We start from the raw sequence: 17,583 nt of genomic DNA, 5'->3' as shown, positions 1-17,583 counted from the left end.
ATAAAAACTTAGCAGCATAAGTTATTAAAACGGTCTTCGCAAGACCTTTCCGAATTAAATGTCTTAAACGTTGTAGCTAACAAAAGGGATATGTAGAATTTATTTAATTAAACCACTTTTCAATTAAAGTTAAAAATAAACTTATCATTGTTGCATTGAAGGTAGCCGTACATTAAATATTTTTACTTGGAATTTACTAAAGTTTTATAATGTATACTCTGTCTCAATTTTCAAAAATGTACTTTAACCAACAGTTTAAAGAACATTGGAGTTAGAGAATCGAGTATGCACTTGTCACAAGGATCAGCATTGGCAAATCACGTAACAAAAGAAATCGACTCGTCGCTAACTTGGAAGGATATTTCTTGGCTTAAAACGATCACAAAAATGCCTATTGTCATCAAAGGAATTATTACTGGTATTTTTATGCACTTTGCAGCTAGTTAATTAAATGCATTTTTATCCTCGTAAGTCAACAATTAGTTTACATTAGTTGTGTAAACTAAGGAACACAGTTTAAAAAATCTAGCAAAGTACTTCCATGAATACAAAATAAAATAAACTAGTTTCTAATATTGGTATTTTACCTAAAAGTATAAATGAACTATTAAAGAAACAAGCTTATTATAAACAAAGTTATAATTTATTGTCGAGTGTTATTTCTAAAACTCTATTAAACCTTGTTATAGCATAACTATACTCAACATATAATTTAGTTAAGGTTTTTGTTCAAATTTTGTGTGAAATATTGTGCTAACAAAATTAAATCTGTGGACTACTATTTAGCAAATACCAAAGTTGTAACATATACTTATTTGTTGTAGGTGAGATGGCAAAGCTGGCAGTGGAGCATGGAGCAGACGGGATACTAGTGTCTAATCATGGTGCAAGGCAGCTAGATGGTGTACCTGCAACTGTTAGTTTGCAAACTATTCTTTCCATCTAAAACAGTATTGATTACAAGTTTTTATAAAAGTATTATCTTTTAAAGTACAGCCACCTCTTGCGAATCTACGCACTCGTTTGTTTACGCACTCTCGTTTACTTTTACGCGTTTTAGAATTCTTAAAAGTTACAAAAAAAAATTAATCTTTAATATTGTAAATTTATTTTATGTTTTAAGTTCACAATATATTTAATATTTTTTTTAATTGCTAACTCAAATCTATATTTTTTTAGACTTTGTGAAATTATGTTTCTCGACGGTTTGATAAAAATTTAATTGTGCTTAAGTGTACCATGAATTTTAATAGTTAACAACAGGTTCAATTAAATTTCTTAAAGAAACATGATTGACGAACAACAATGAAAGTTAATAACATAATGAATAACTATTTAAAGAAACAGCGCAAAAAAAAATCTCCAGCAAAATGTGCAATGGTGTTAAATAAAAACATGCATACACATTACAGTTTTTTTTCTCAGTAAACATATCATTAATTGTCTTTTGACAATTTTTTCTGCTTGAATTGTTTTTCTGTAGAACTTGTTTTGCACAGCAAACGTTGAACTTTTTTCCTTGTGGTCTTCAATTTTTCGTAGTGCTCTCCAAAACTAGCTACAGCTTTGGACAAACATAACTTTTGTTGAAATTGATGGTCTTCATCAACATCGTTTTAGACCCTCGAATTCAAACTGTTATACTTCCTCTCCAAAATCTTCTTCATCAGTTTCATGAAGAACTTTTGAAGTTTCAGGCATTTTTTTGGGTTCAACATTGTTGTTGGCCGCTTGACCTCCCCTATAACACTTTCTTAATACTCAGCAGTTGTTTAAAAGATCTTCCTCTAAAACCACGCAAGACAAGTTTAATCTTAGGTGAGCAGGGAACAAAGTAGAAAAAATACTTTGTGTACACCAAACAGTTTTTATTGAAAAAACTTACCACATTTTTGTAATACTTGAATGAAAAAATTTTTGTAAACAAAATAAGTGGGAGTGTTATCTGTATTTGGTCAAGTGCACTATAAGAAAACAGCCACTATAGAAGTTATAATTGCTACTCTCGTTTAGTTACGTTCTCTCGTTTAGTTACGCACTTTTGATCTGGACATAATGAGCGTAGATTCGCGAAAGGTGAATGTATGTTAAAAATACAGTGTATACTAAAATATGAAAGTTGTTGCTAAGTTCAGAGTTTTTGAACATTTAATAAAGTAATTTCACCTATAAGCTAGAGTTATAGGTTAAAAAAATCCTGGTTACCAAATGCTAATACAATAATTTTTTGCATTTTGTGAATAAAAAATTTGATAATTTTCAATTGCAAATTTTTCTAATTGTCATTTTTGTTATACGAAAAAATTAATTATTATAAATTCGCTTTAACATTTCTCTACTATCTTACAAAAAAGTAGTCTTGTTGATGAAAAAAATCTAATTTTTAGTGTGTTTAATATTGTTTTGAACAGTTATCAAAAATTTGTTCTAATTAGTTTTTGTTAAAAAAATACATAACTTATGTTAGGTAAAACTAGTTGAGTTTGAAAAAAAACTCTTAAATATAAACCCTAAAAATCTTAATCAAGTACCATATGTTGCAAGTTTTATAAAGAGCATTAAATCTTAATTGCTTACTTTATATTTAGATCCGTACTGGATAAAGAGTAACTATATTTATTACGTGAAAAACCTTTAGGTCGAACTAGTAAAAATGTCTCTCCTAACCGAAAAAAAAAAGTCATCTTAAGTTTAGTTGCAGCTGTAGTAGAGCTTGTATGATTAAGACAAGCTAAAAGGTTCACCAAAGATAATAATAATGCGTACCAAATGTTATTAAACGGTAGATTTAAGGAGACGAAAAAACACTTATTATTTTAAAGCAGATGCTATAAAATTCAAGTTGTGAAGCAAACTAAAGAACAATTCAACATAGAATAGTTGCGCGTAACCAAAACGAGTTTGAGTCACACACTATAGAGTCTACACGCTATCATAGATGTATAAACAGTATAAATATGTGTACAAATAAAATAAGTTCAAAATATTTTTTTTTTCAGTATCTACTTAATGTTTTAATTTTAACGTTTTAATTTTCCGTAAGTAGTTTTATTAAGTTTATACGATTTTAAAAAACGACCTAACACATGTAAAACGTTCTTAGTTTGTATTTGTAAAAAATTCAGTATTTTTTATGCTTGTTTCAGTTTTTGTTTAGATAAAATACATTTTGTATATGAGTTCATTTATTAAGAGTATAAACTGTTTTAAACAGTAAAGTAATAGTTTTAAGACGCGTGGTATGTTATACTAGCAAATATTTATCTTTTGCTGTCGCCATAGTAAATATAAGTCTTAAGTTTATAATGCTTTTGCATTTATTTACTGTACATAAAAAATTGTCAATGTTGTTACCTAAACAGTTTAACGTAATTTATTTTATTTTAAACCAAAAACTACTATGATAAAACAGTTATAATCTGGGACACTATTTTGATACACGTTTAAATAACTTACAAAAATCTTAATTTTATTATAGTCTTAAAATTTTATAAAAACCATATGGCCATATTTGTAGGAAGAATATAAATTAAGTTTTTTTATTATGTTAGTCAATAACTGATTTACTTGTGTTAAAAAACCCTTTACACTATGTATCTTAAAATTTTCTCTGTTTTTATGACCAGAAATAAGATATAAAACTTTGTTTTTATCTTTTTGTTTATTAACTTTGTCTTTAGTAGCTGATGATTTCTTTTATATAAAAGTACGTTTTAAAATTTGACAAATCGGAAAACTAATAGATGTAATGTTATGAATCTCTTTTAATAGCTTCAATTTCCCTGTAAAATTTAATTATTCATACAAATTTAATCATTATTTCATTTTTTACCAATGAAGTTTGTTAACAGATAGACGCATTACAAGAAGTTGTCAGGGCTGTTTCAGGGACGAAATGTCAGGTGTACCTGGACGGAGGGGTGAGAAGTGGTAGCGACATTTTCAAGGCGGTGGCCCTCGGTGCCACGGCTGTTTTCATTGGTCGACCCGTTCTGTGGGGCCTTGCTTATCAGGTTTAAATAAATGTTTATGAACAAGTATGCATTAACTGTGGGTAAATTGTCTGTACTGCTGCAATGTTTTAAAGGTTTCTTACAAATTTTTTTACTTTTATAATCAACTTGAACATTAGTTACGTTAAATAGTTAGCGATTAGTATAAAGTTATGTAAAACTAGTGCGTATTAATAACATCATATTTTTTTATAAAGTATGCAAAGTATAAATGCCATTTCAAATATGTTGATGTTTGAATATTTTTGGAATATGATAATTTAATTTAGTACATATAAATATACGTTTATTGAGTCTTTAGTATTCAGTTTTAAAACCAAGATGTTTTGGTACTAAAAATCTCATTACACATAAGAACAAAACAAGCTTTAATATTACCACATGGATCATCAGATTGGGTTACATGACAATTCAATTTCCGACAATACAAATATCGAAAAAAAATTCAAAATACCACAACTCAAAAAGTAATGTATATTTGAATAAAAAAAATACTTCTTTAAGTCTTATTAAACCTACAAGGCATTTTTTATTTTTTGAAAAATTTTAGATATGGCTAAAATAAGTTTTGAAAAACAACTATTTTAAGTAATCTGAAATTATTTTAAAAAATATGCAAAATTTTTCAAAAAAAAAGAAATGGCTTGTAGGTATTTATAATAGGACCTAAAAATGTATTTTTAAAATTTTATTCTCATATACATTACTTTATGAGTTGTAACCTTTAGAAATTTTTTCCAAGAATTTGAATTGTCGGAATTTGAGTTGTCGTGCACCCATCAGATTGCAAGCTTTCGGTAGACGGTTTCGTTCTAATAAAAACTCATGTCATCCTTGCGCAGGGATCATGCTAATTTATTTCAACTTCATCACTATAAACAAGAGGTTGTGGTGATCTAAGGTGTATGATCAAAACTTGTTTTTAATTTAAGCTTGTCTCACGGCACGTATAGTCCAGGCTTTGGCTGTGATGACAACTAATAAAAAAACTAAAAACTAAAAACACCAAATGATTATTATTAAATTTATAATTGTGTTTCAAAGCAAATATTCGCTCACATATATAGTTTGTTTATGATAATTAATCGAAGCCTGATTAAACGTTTATTATTTATAAAATTTGTCTTATATGGTTTAAATAGTTGTACAATGATAGTATTTTTTATTCTATATTAAAGCTTAAAAAAAGTTATGTATCAAATTAAAAAGCTACGGTAGAGTAAATTTAATTTTAATATTCTAAAAAGAAAACAGTGCATACTAGTGGAGAAAGCTCTATATAAATAAAGTTTATTTATTTATTTATAATGTTTCTAAAAAACTTACAACTTTATAAGGGTGAAGAGGGAGTGAAAAAAGTATTGAATATTTTTAAAGAAGAATTTGAAAACTGCATGAAACTGATGGGTAAGAGTTTTAAAAGTACAATGTGAACTGTAATTTAACGATTGTTTGTATACTAATTGTTCTGTTAATATATGTTAGCTTTCACATACAGTTGTAATTTTAAAAAAGCACCCATTTTTTTTTTTGTTATTACGGTTTTTATAAGAAAATAGTGCTTAGAGCAGGGGTCGGCAGCCTTATGTAACTCGCGGGCCAATTTTCCTTGGAAAAATTGCTCGCGGGCCGCACTATATATAAAAAAAACCTTTAAGGGCCGAATTTATTTATATAAAGTTATAGTAATCAGTAGAAAAGTATTATTTAAGATCAAAAATATGACAAATTAAGCAATACTAGTGCAATAATAAATATTTTTTATTGAACTAAGAGCCCAACTGTAAGTTTTTATTACGAAATCTTTAATTTTAATTGTATTTAAATTGTATATATTCGGCTAAAAAAGAGCTCGCGGGCCGCAGATTTTGACTTAAAGGGCCGTACTTGGCCCGCGGGCCGCAGTTTGCCGACCCTTGGCTTAGAGTCTAGTTTTAAATTGCCGAATATATTTTCTAAACATATTTCAGCTGAATTAATTTTTACTAATTTACTAACTTTTACTTTCAACTTAACGCTTTTAAATATGATTTGAGTTTTACAAAATAATTTTTTTTTGTAACCAACAATAGAAAAGTAAACAATGTCTTTTTTAAGAGAAAAACAATTTGTTGTGATTTTTAAATATTTTTAAAACTATTTTACTATCTTAATTCACAAAAAATTTGTTTAATAAAGCCAAAATAAAAATAATGGTGAGTTATTTTGATCAAATACGATACAATACAGGTATGTACAAAATCAAAGTAATTAGATAAAGATATCAAATGCTACTAAATTCTATTTAGGCAAAAGTATAACAATTTTTTTTTCAAGTAGAAAAATTAATATAGTAATTTTTTTCCTAATACTATAGTCTAATCTAATTCTTGTTAATAATTTACTTTAAAACTTTAACAAAGGTTTAAATATTAATTTAAAACTAATTCTCAATTTTTATTTTTGATACGTAAATAAAATAAAAACAAAAGTTTGTATACTTTTATTTGGTTTAACTAAAACTTTAAAATTTTTCAAAAACTATGCCTAGAAAGGCTGCAGAAAAATAACTGTCCATACACACTAGACTAGATTGTTAAGTTTATAATATTTTAATAAAAAATCTTCAATTACTTTGGTTCAGTACCTGTATTAATAAATGTTGTATATTAACTATTAAAGTTTAATAAAAACTAAAGTTTTAAATTTACTGAATCGCTTAAAATTTATTTTTGTTACTCACAAAGTTTTGTACGGTAAAAGTTATTGTGCCCACTAATTTCAGGTGTATACTTTTGTAAACATTATTTAAACCGTTAAAAAACGTAAAAGTACAAATTAAAGTATTTAAAAAAATATCAGACAGAATTTCATTTATCAAATAAAAAAGTACGATTTACAATTAGATTTTTTTTAAGTATAAAAACGAGTATAATTTAGGTTGCCGTACAATTGAAGAAATCCGAAATGGTGAAGATTTGGTGGTTCATCAGTCTTACTTTCGTTCGAAGTTATAATAGTGAGGTTGAAAAAAAAGTAATGGATTGATACTTACTGATAGTACTTTTTTTAGTAGTTTTTCATTTTAATTTATCATATATCACTAATCAAGGTTTATAATTTTGTTTTAAACTTTTATGCAAATGACCTATACTCACACTATGCCTTATAATCATGCACAATTTTATTTATGCAATTATTTATGTTTGTGGTTTTCTTATATGCAAAATAAAATGTTTAAACTGTGATTACATTTTTTATGTTTTTTTCTTATTTATGTATTGTAAAATAAGAGTTATAACTTAGTCTTGATAATATAAATACAACTTTTACCTAGTTCGTTTTACTGTTTTTATAAACTAACTACTAATTTTATTTTGATGAAGGTTAAAACTATATTATCTACAAAGAAAATATTATAATACAAATACATTTAAAATTCTATAAATTGTTAACTTTCGATATTTAGTATTCACAAACAAAAAAATTAATACACTAAATAGCTACAAACTTAAAAATTCAATAAGTAAACAGCGAATAAAAATTGAAATCAGTTTTTCAATTTATTTTGAACCTTATGGAAATAATTACTTACTAAGAGGAAATAGCTAATAATTTACATGCAAACATCATTTCAGTAATGAGGCTTGGCATAGTTCTTTTTTCCATCGGTTAGTTCAAATATGGAACACACTTCCAAATAAGTTAATCTCTTGCAAAAAAGTTGAAGAATTTCGATCAAAGTTAAAAAAGTTTGGTTTAAACAAAATGTTTGTTAGTGAAATTAATAGGTAATTTTTTATTAATCGTTGATTTAATTTTGAGATTCAACTTAGTCTATAGTTCAATTTTGAAGCAGCGCCTTTCCTCTATTAATCATTAATGATGAGTCTTTTTTTCAATATTTCAAATGATTATTTTTTGGCCAGTCTATTCTGATGTGCTTGGAGCGTTAGGTTTTTATTTTTTGTTGTCAGTTCATGCATTTTAATTTTTCATGATTGATCGTTTTACATCAAAGCGTAAAGAAGTATAAGTTTGTGGTTAAAAATTCGCTTTTTATGTTAGTTTATAAACTTACATACATTATATTGAAATATGTTTTCATTTTTGTTTTAAACAATGTACTTTTTGTGTTACTTTTATTTTTGATTTATTTCGTTACGTGTCTTTCTGTTTAAGTGGCTTAGATTTTGATGCCCTGGTCAGTCATATGGACAATAAACTTGCAATAATAATTCTTGTGTTAAGTTAGACTATAAATAAAATGATTATAAACTGATAATTTTAATGTAAATCAAAGGTCTTCACGGTGTCCACCAGAGCACAATAGGTTTGTGCACTTATAAAGCACCAATGTGCACCTTATTATTTTTGAGTTGATTACTATAATCTAAATTTATAAGTTAAACTAAAATCTTAAACAAAAGAGACAATTTTCGCCTAAATTTATTTAATAATCATACTTGCAATAAATTTACAACATCAAATTGTTTATTTAACGACAAAAATATAAGCGCTCAAAAAGTTTTGTACAAGACATGGTGTACGAAAAAACCTTTCAGTTATCGAATCCAAAACCACGGATAAAGTTATGCCTTGTTGGGACAAAATATGCAATTAATTAAAAAAAACTATTATCTAGTTCAGGGATCAGCAAACTGCGGCTATAACTAGCCCGCGGAAGGTAAAAGTGCGGCCCGCCAGCATTTCAATATTCTAAATGGACATGGCCGTTAAAATTTTCACAAAATTTTGACTTTTAGCCACAAAGTTAAAAAGTTTTGAAGCTTACACAGAATATTCTCAGGTTTCAAAGGAAGAGCAAATAAAAGGTCTCGGATAAAATTCACGGGTAATTCGAAGTTTAAACTAAATGTTTTGGGTGCATATGAAGAACTAAAACTAATATACAACTGCGGCCTGCAAGCGTTTTTGTTTTTTAAATTTGGCCCGCGACCACCAAATGCCTGCCCGTGTGTTAAACACTATTGTGATTAATATATCAAACCAAAAGAACATTTCACTAAGTTTATTATACAAAAGCTCAGCTTTTACTTATTAACCACAAGTAGTTATCCAGCTAAAAATTAAGTCGCAGGCCATAAATTTCTGTTTTTGAGATGAATCCGGCCCGCTGGCAGATTGTTGCCCAACCCTATTTATACTGGTGTTTTTACGCATGTTCGCAATAGTACTAATACTTTTCGATATGTACAAAAACGTTCAATAAAGCTCTAAAACTTTATAAGCAGTGTTTTTTCTTTCTATTAACTATTAAAAATATTTTTTAAGTGTTTAATAACAAGAATAACAGTTGTAGAGAAACATCGTAAACTACATAATAGGTGTAGTGTCATAAAAAATTTATCCATTCATTAGTGTAATTTCACATTTAAGAAATTTAGAATTATTTGAAAATGTAACTATTAACCGTATAACCTGTCAAGTCAAAAATGTTTTTAAAGACGGTTAGTTTTAACAAATATATTAAATAATAAAAGTTAGAAAATAGTTTTATGTAATTATGAAGCTACTATTTATTTTTTTATGAAAACAAAATAAAGTTTTAACTTTAGGTTAATAGTAAACAAAAAGATTTAACTTGTAAATTAAAACAAAGTATTAAACTGAGGGTTTTCAGATAATTTTAAAAAACCTATTTATAAAAAAAAATAAAAGTTTATGAATCTTAAGCATTTAAAGCATAACTTAAATGTATTTTTTATATGAAAGTTACGAAGTTTTCAAAGACAAAAGTTAAGAAGCGAGAAAATAAATGTTAACAAAGAAATACTCTTGTGTTACGCTTCCGCTTGTTTCGCTAGGTGGCTCCTCGTACGAATCAACACTTTCCACATCATTGCATTTGTTGAAACTACAACATTTCATCTTGGTAGGAATACTCCTATTTACACGAGGTTAATCAAAGTCTTAAGCATTTTGTTAGTTTAAATTGCTCATGTTTATTAACTTTATTTATTGTATGTTTGTTACCGTTACTATAATTTATAATAATGATTAAAAAAAATCATGAACAACAAAAACGAAAGTGCCAGTTATTAAGATACTAATATTATTGTGGAATAAAAAAGCTACAAATAACAAATGTTTTACATGTTTAAAACCAAAAATTATTAAAAGTTTTACTTTTATTGGATTTGAAAATTAGCTCCTTATTTTTTTGGTGTTCAACGCTCTGTTTTTTAACGTCTTATATTTTTTCTTACTTCAAATCTCCTTAAAAAAACTGATAGTTTTTGTTCTGACTTAGTTTTTCTTTAAATCAATAAAAACAAAAAAAAAAAAACAGCATAAATTAAGCTGAAAAAAAGCAACACTTTTACTTACGCAGGTTGAGGATCAGAATTCAGATTATATTCAGTTACTATCATTTTAAGCATTTTTTGACCGTCCGATGGTGTTTTTAGTATCAATATATCCACAAAATGAAGGTCAAACGCAAATTCGGGCTTTGTTGATCACTTCTGTAAGTAAATAGTTATAAAATTTTCGATAGTAACTGTATATTACATAAAAAACTTAAGAAAAGCTTTTATTTATATGCATCTAAAAAAATAATGGTTGGTTTTAAAATAATACTAAACGTTTTTTGAAAGAAGTATATAATTTTTCAAAGATAAAAAATTTAAATAGAAAACTGTGAGTTTTGAAAAAAGAATAAAATATAATATATTTATGTAGTTACGAATTATAATGCTGTCGTTAACTCAAAAGATCGAAAAATGTAAGTTTTTGTTTATAATAAACAAAAATAGATAATAAATCAGTAAAAAAGTTATTAGATACTTTGTGTATATATATATATATATAGAATTAAGTTATTTAACTTGATAAATTAAATCTTTCACACTGAGCCCACCTTAAAAGCTTTGTTAATAAAAAGGTTTATTTCAAGATGTAAAACTTTAAGGACTCGTGTTTCGTGCTTATGTACTCATCAGCTTCAAAACATATTCAAAATAAAGCACAAAACAAAACACACAAATGTTATAACATGTTTTGTGCTTTATTTTGAACTTGTTTTGAAGCTAATAAGTGCATAAGTACGAAACTCGAGTCCTTTAAGTTTTACATCTTGAAATAAACCTTTATATATATAGAAATAAGTTGATTAACTTGATAAATTAAATTTTCAACACAGAGCCCACCTAAAGGACTTTTTTAATAAAACAGTCTATTACAAGATGTAAAAACTTGCAGAACTTATATATATATATATATTTATTTATTGAAATGGCGATTTTAAAAATTCTGGAACATATGTTTCATAAAGCTTTAATTTTTCATAAAGCTTTAATCATCAGCCAGTTAAATTCAAAATAAAAAGCACTGTACTAAACAAAGATACAAAAGTTATGAAAAAAAACAAAAAAACAGTATGACGTAATATTGTACATTACAAATATTCAGTACAAAAATCGATCTACCTTCTAACTAATCAAACAACTAAAATCAACGAAAACAACAGTTAATTGACTATAAAATGCTTCAAAATTTGTTGTGTTTTAAGAGAAGCTTTTTTATATGTCGACAAGACGATATAAATTCGCTCCTCTTATTTAAACAACCAAACATACTTCGAAAGCTCAGTTTCATTTTCGTATACACCACCTTTAAAGGATTTTTTATGGTTGGCATACCGAAATCTGAACTGAGTGGAGCATAAGCCGATGTAGAACTTCTTTTCAAGGTCAGAATTAACTGTTGCCTTGTAAATAATGTTCCCTGACCGGCAATTGCCCCCCTTCAAATTATATTTACAACCACCAGCGCAATTACACTGATTTTGATTAAATTACTTTTGTTTAAAACGCTTTGATTGTGTGACTTAATTAATCTCTCCAAATTCGCCATACATGAATAACTGATTCGCATATTATGTTTGTTAAAGATCTTTGATAATGGGTTATTTTAGTTGAAATGTTTATTTACTATTTTATAAATTTTATATATTTATTACTTTTACTATTTTTACTTTTTCTTTTATGTTTTTTATTATTTTTAGGTTGTTGCTCAGGTTTTTCAAATTTAAGTTTATATCGTATCCGCATTTTTTCAGACTTCAGATTTCAGAACATAAAAGAAAAAGAAATGTAATCTGGTACAACCCTCCTTTTAGCAATTCAGTAAAAATTAATATTGGAAGAAAATTTATAAATCTAGTCAAAAAACACTTCAATAAACAAAATCCGCTAACAAAAATTTTCAACAAACATAATATGCTAATAAGCTATTCGTATACGGCAAATTTAGAGAATATCATTAAGGCACACAACCAAAAAATTTTAAATCAAAACTCAGGAATTTGAAGCTAGTGTGGCTACGCTGGTAGCTGTAAATATAATTTGAAAGGGGGCAATTGCCGTTCAGAGAACATCGTTTACAAGGCCACAGTTAACTCTGGCGTTGAGACGAGGTTCTATGTCGGCTTGTGCTCGACTCAGTTTAGATTCAGGTATGCCAATAATAAAAAATCTTTTAAAGGCGCCTTATATGAAAATGACACTGAACTTTCGAAGCATGTTTGTGGCTTAAAGCGCAGCGGCATTGACTTTGATATATCAGTTCCCTGACCGGCAATTGCCCTCCTTCAAATTATATTTACAACCACCAGCGCAATTACACTGACTTTTGATTAAATTACTTTTGTTTAAAACGCTTTGATTGTGTGACTTAATTAATCTCTCCAAATTCGCCATACATGAATAACTGATTCGCATATTATGTTTGTTAAAGATCTTTGATAATGGGTTATTTTAGTTGAAATGTTTTTTTACTAGATTTATAAATTCTCTGCCGATGTTTGTTTTGATTGAAGTACATAATGGGGGATTATACCAAATTATATTTCGCTTTCTTTTATTTTTATTGGTCGTTTTATTTTTTTGCTCCGTTGTTTCAAAATTAAGTTTATCATTGTAACCGCATTTTTTCATTATTAGTTCGTAATCTTGCTTTGTCTTTAAAAAGTTTTCTTCGTTGCTTGATCTTTTATTTAAACGTTGATTAATTATTTTTGGTATTTGGTTTATAATATTTTTTGGGTGGCTTGAACTTTATTTTGAATATATATATACATATATAATTATGTTCTTATTATACAATAGACTATTTCGTTTGCAAATAAGTATTTTTAAAAAGCCTCTAGAACAGAAGTTAGCATCAGTTTATGAATACTAGATATTTATATATTCGAAAGTATTTCCAAGGCTGTCGTGATTTGATGATTTTTTAGAAAATAAGTTAGAAAAAACCATTTAGAACAAGCATTAAAAAATCATTACAAAAGCAAAGCTGTTCATTTGCAATAAAATTGAAATAAAAAGTAAATAATTGTTTTAATAGAGCTTTTGTTTGCTTGTAATACCCAAATTGTTTGCATTTTCAAAATCTGGCCCGTGGGGCGTAGTTTGCTAACCCCTGTTCAATAGTACGTTTCTTTTAAGTTTAATTTTAAGTTTTTAATTTGGTAGTAACTGCTTACAACATTGCGTTGTGTAGTTTAAATTTTATCTGAATATTTTTGTCATAAATGGTTAATATCTATTTAGTTATTTAAAAAATAAATCCTTTTAAATGAGTAATATTCTTTTGTTTATCAGTATTAAAGTAAATGTACATAAAAAACTAACACAACATTTTTTCATTATAGTTGCTTAATTAGAAAAGCCTTAAATCGAAAATTGCATATATTACTTAAAACATTTGTTTCTTATATAACTTAAAAAGTCTGAAATAAAAAGTACATAAAAACATTTTGTACAATATTAAAATTAAGTAGGAGACAATTTTTAAAGAAATTGCGTAGAAGTTACTAACATTAATGTGGTCATATATCAATCGTAGATTATCTTTCTTGGTACATACATTGTTAGCAATAGAACATTTTCAAGGTAATTTGGTAATAGTGTAATTAAAAACACTTTTAGGCTTTTGATCTTTATTAAAAAACATAAGTTTTTGTTTAATTTGAACAAAAACATGGATAAGCTTTAGTAAAAACGATCTGTTCAAAAGTTTTAGACTACATTGTACAAGTAAATGTTAGTTGTCATATTTTTTTTTATGTATTACAAATGTTAACTTTAAAAAATTAATAATATAAATATATACATAATGGTATCTAACAGTATATTTCATACCACAATAAAATTTAACATATCGTTAAAAGTAGACTCTAAATCTGGAAAACATTTATAATAAACCACAGTAATGTAACAAAATAAATATATTTTCAAATCGTTCATATTTTTTATTCGCTAGTCAGTTACAAATAACTTTTACTCTTTACTTATCTACCAACTCAAAAACCAAATTAGTAATTTAATGCTAAGCTTTGCATATTAAAACAACCCTAACTGTTAAAAAATGTGTATAACTCTGTTGGGTGCACGGCTATTCAAATGCAGACAATTCAAACTCTTAAATTTTTTTTAAAGATCCACAACTCAAAAAGTAATGAATACTTGAAAAGAATAAAAAGTAAATATGTAGGTTTTATTAATACCATTTTTTAATATTTAAATTTTTTTAAGAATATTTGTTTGGATACGGCAAACATTTTTTTTCAAATAATAAGTATTAGTAGTTTGTGAATAGTTTTATATATTGCAAAAAAAGACTTGTAGATATTAACAAGACCTATACACGTATTTTTAATTAAAAAAACATTTTAACTTTTTTGGATATGGTTTCTGAAATATTTTTCAAAACAATTTTAATTGTCGGAACTTGGATTGTCTGAGTTTGGATTGTCATGTAACCAACTCTGTTCAAACTTACATTTAAAGTTTATTTAAAAAAACGTACATTCTGCAGTCTTTTGCACATTGAACGAACGCTCCCCTATAGACTGACTTCACCTTGGGAGCATTCAACTGGTTTTATTCCAAATTTTTTCTCTTTTTGCGCTCTTTTGTCAATCGACCATTCTACACCAGGTAATACTCACCCAAGCGGTTGCAATCGCAAGAATGAAAACAATTTTTGTGATTAAAAGTCTAAAATATATTTAAAATTTATGTATTCTTCGTTTTATTGGAATTTGTAAAGCTTTAAAGTTACTCTCTTTCGCTAGGTTATCGTTAAAATTTTGTAGTTGTTTTCATAAATTGGTTGTATTACCTATTTATAGTTAGTATCATTAGTTAATTCTATCAGCTTATTTATTAAGTATTATACTTATTTTCTTTTACAAAATTACTTTATTTAAAAATTGCCTCTTACTAATCAACAGCTTTTCTTACTAATAAAATGTTTATGTTTTTATTTTTTAAGTCTAGGTTAAATATAAAAACTAAATAAGTTTTTTTTCTATGTTAAAATAAATATTAGTTTATTAACAGTTGATCACAACATAAAAACTTAAACTACAAAAAAAAATTAAAATTTCCTTAAATCTTTCTTTTTTAGTAAAGTACATGCTTTAGAAACTGATCATGTTGTAAACTTTAAATAAAACTATACTTTTATGTACATGTTTTTAAGGACGTGGTTTACTGATAAAACTAAACTGTAATAAAACAATCATAAGTATTCAAATCTTTTTTAACTTGCAGGTTTTGCTATATATTAAATGCAAACTTATTTAAATAATCTGCAAAAGCTATCAAAAAACGCTAGTATTATAAACTTTTATAAGGTTTTTTCAACAAAAAAGAAAAGAAAAATAAAACACTTTATACTGTATTGCATTATAGTTTTATACTTATTTAGTAGTCACTTGTCGAAGTAATGGTGACAAACCTAAAGATAGTTGCGTATTTATTGCTTATTTTAATTACTAATGTACTCATATCAAGCTTAGACTTTGTAAAGACAAAACAATCTTTAAAATGGTTGTTAAGCACTGTTTTGATATATTGTAGATAATATAAACATACTTCAACCAAAAGCACAGTTTTATCGAAACGATTTTGTTTCTTTTACTGTTTTGCAAAAAAACATCATACCAAAATTTTTGCTATACTTTTTCGTCAATTTGGTTTTAATTTATTTTTAGTACTTTAAATCGTTTAAACAAAAAAGCGCTTATGAAAAGTTTACAAAGGTTGTAGAAATTAAATACTAATATTTTTCAAATCTATATAAAGGGTACGAAAACCTATAGAGTTTTGTTAAAATGTTTTTAAAGTTAATTGATCGTATTCATAAAAGCAAAAAAAAAAAAAAGTTTTTATAGTAAACAAATTAGCCTCTTATTTTAACAATTAGTAATTGTTTGTGTTTTGATATCGCACTTTTTATCACACTTTTGGTTTTAATGTTATTTTTAATTGGTCATAAATAACTGCGGCCAGCGGATGACCTTTTTATTAGTTTTGTAAAAAAAGGCTAAAATTTTCATTTTATAAACTCGGAAACAAATGCAGGGGTAGGGAGTAAAATATGCATTTAAATGGTCAAATGATAATTCGAATCTCGACAATTCAAATTCTTAGAAAATATTTAAGGGGACATAATTCTAAAGTAATATATATTTGAAAAAAAGTTCCATAAAGGTTTAATTAATAAGATTATGATAGTAAAAAAAGGTATAAAAAATTTTTGGAATTACCTCAAATTACTATATTTCAATACTTATTTTACCTTCAACAAGAGTATATTTAATCTTACAAACACAAATAATGCTCTCGTAGGTAATTTATGAGGTTACAGTAAATTAAAAAAGATTGAAAAAAAAAAGTTTATTAAAATTTTAATTATTACCAAATAAAAATTAAAGAATTTGATTCGCGGAATTGGAATTTTCAGAAATTTGTTATTTGTGCATCAATTTATTTACCCAATTAGACAGGATTGAAACGTTTCAATGTCCAGGTTACCTGGGTACCCAATGTATTGGAGAGACGGAGCGAAAGCTGTTTGTCAGAATTAGAGAACATACAAGGCCCGCAAATAGTGCAGTATTCTTACATAAAGAACAATGTAAAACTTGTCAAAATCATAATAGTATTTTCAAATATTAACTTAACGTTTTTAAATAGTCCATTTTTATTCTAATTATCTTTTTTAGTTTTGATGATTAATTTGATCAGTTTTATATTGATTGTTTCTTAAGTTTACTCATATTTTGCTTAATTAATGACTTTTATGAGTACTTATTTTCTTTTGAAAATGAAATTAATTAAATTTTGAAAGTATTGCGTAAATAAAATTGTTTAATGGAAAAAACTTGATCATTAGCAATAACTTGGTACATTAAATCATGTCAACATTCATGCATTTGGCGCAATATTTGAGCCAAGGTATACAAAGTAATAAATCATATATAATCATTCTAAATGAAAGACTAGTTATTCTAAAAATACTTGAATCAAATAAAAGGACTAGGTCTCACAAATAATAATAAAAGTTCTAACAAGAAATAATAACTTAGGTGGAACATTGACTGATCGTTTTTATTGTTCAAGTCCAGAAAAGTTATTAGCTCTACTGTACTTTTATATGATACATCTGACAATTATAGTGGAAATTAATTAAAAGTGTTTTTAATACCAACTGATAAACTTAATAAACTTAACACACATTTTTCTAATATTTGAAAAACGACATGTAAAAACATATT

At 26.4% G+C, this 17,583-nt stretch overlaps 1 protein-coding gene across 1 annotated transcript; it reads left to right on the top strand.

Moving 5' to 3' along the window:
- Positions 1 to 254: 254 nt before the first annotated feature.
- On the top strand, positions 255 to 7,009 carry LOC145847221 (2-Hydroxyacid oxidase 1-like; the record flags this gene model as incomplete). Its single annotated transcript, XM_082953534.1, has 5 exons — positions 255 to 418; positions 825 to 916; positions 3,852 to 4,013; positions 5,351 to 5,420; positions 6,933 to 7,009. Coding segments are annotated over 5 exons (565 nt in total), but the record flags the coding sequence as incomplete, so codon positions are not given.
- Between the last annotated feature and the right edge of the window lie 10,574 nt (positions 7,010 to 17,583).

The sequence above is a fragment of the Thalia democratica genome, unplaced genomic scaffold (assembly GCF_965202585.1).
Source record: "Thalia democratica unplaced genomic scaffold, ktThaDemo2.hap1.1 HAP1_SCAFFOLD_842, whole genome shotgun sequence".
Lineage (NCBI taxonomy): Eukaryota > Metazoa > Chordata > Thaliacea > Salpida > Salpidae > Thalia > Thalia democratica.
The sequence above is the reverse complement of the archived record's forward strand: the minus strand, read 5'-3'. Positions and strand labels throughout refer to the sequence as shown.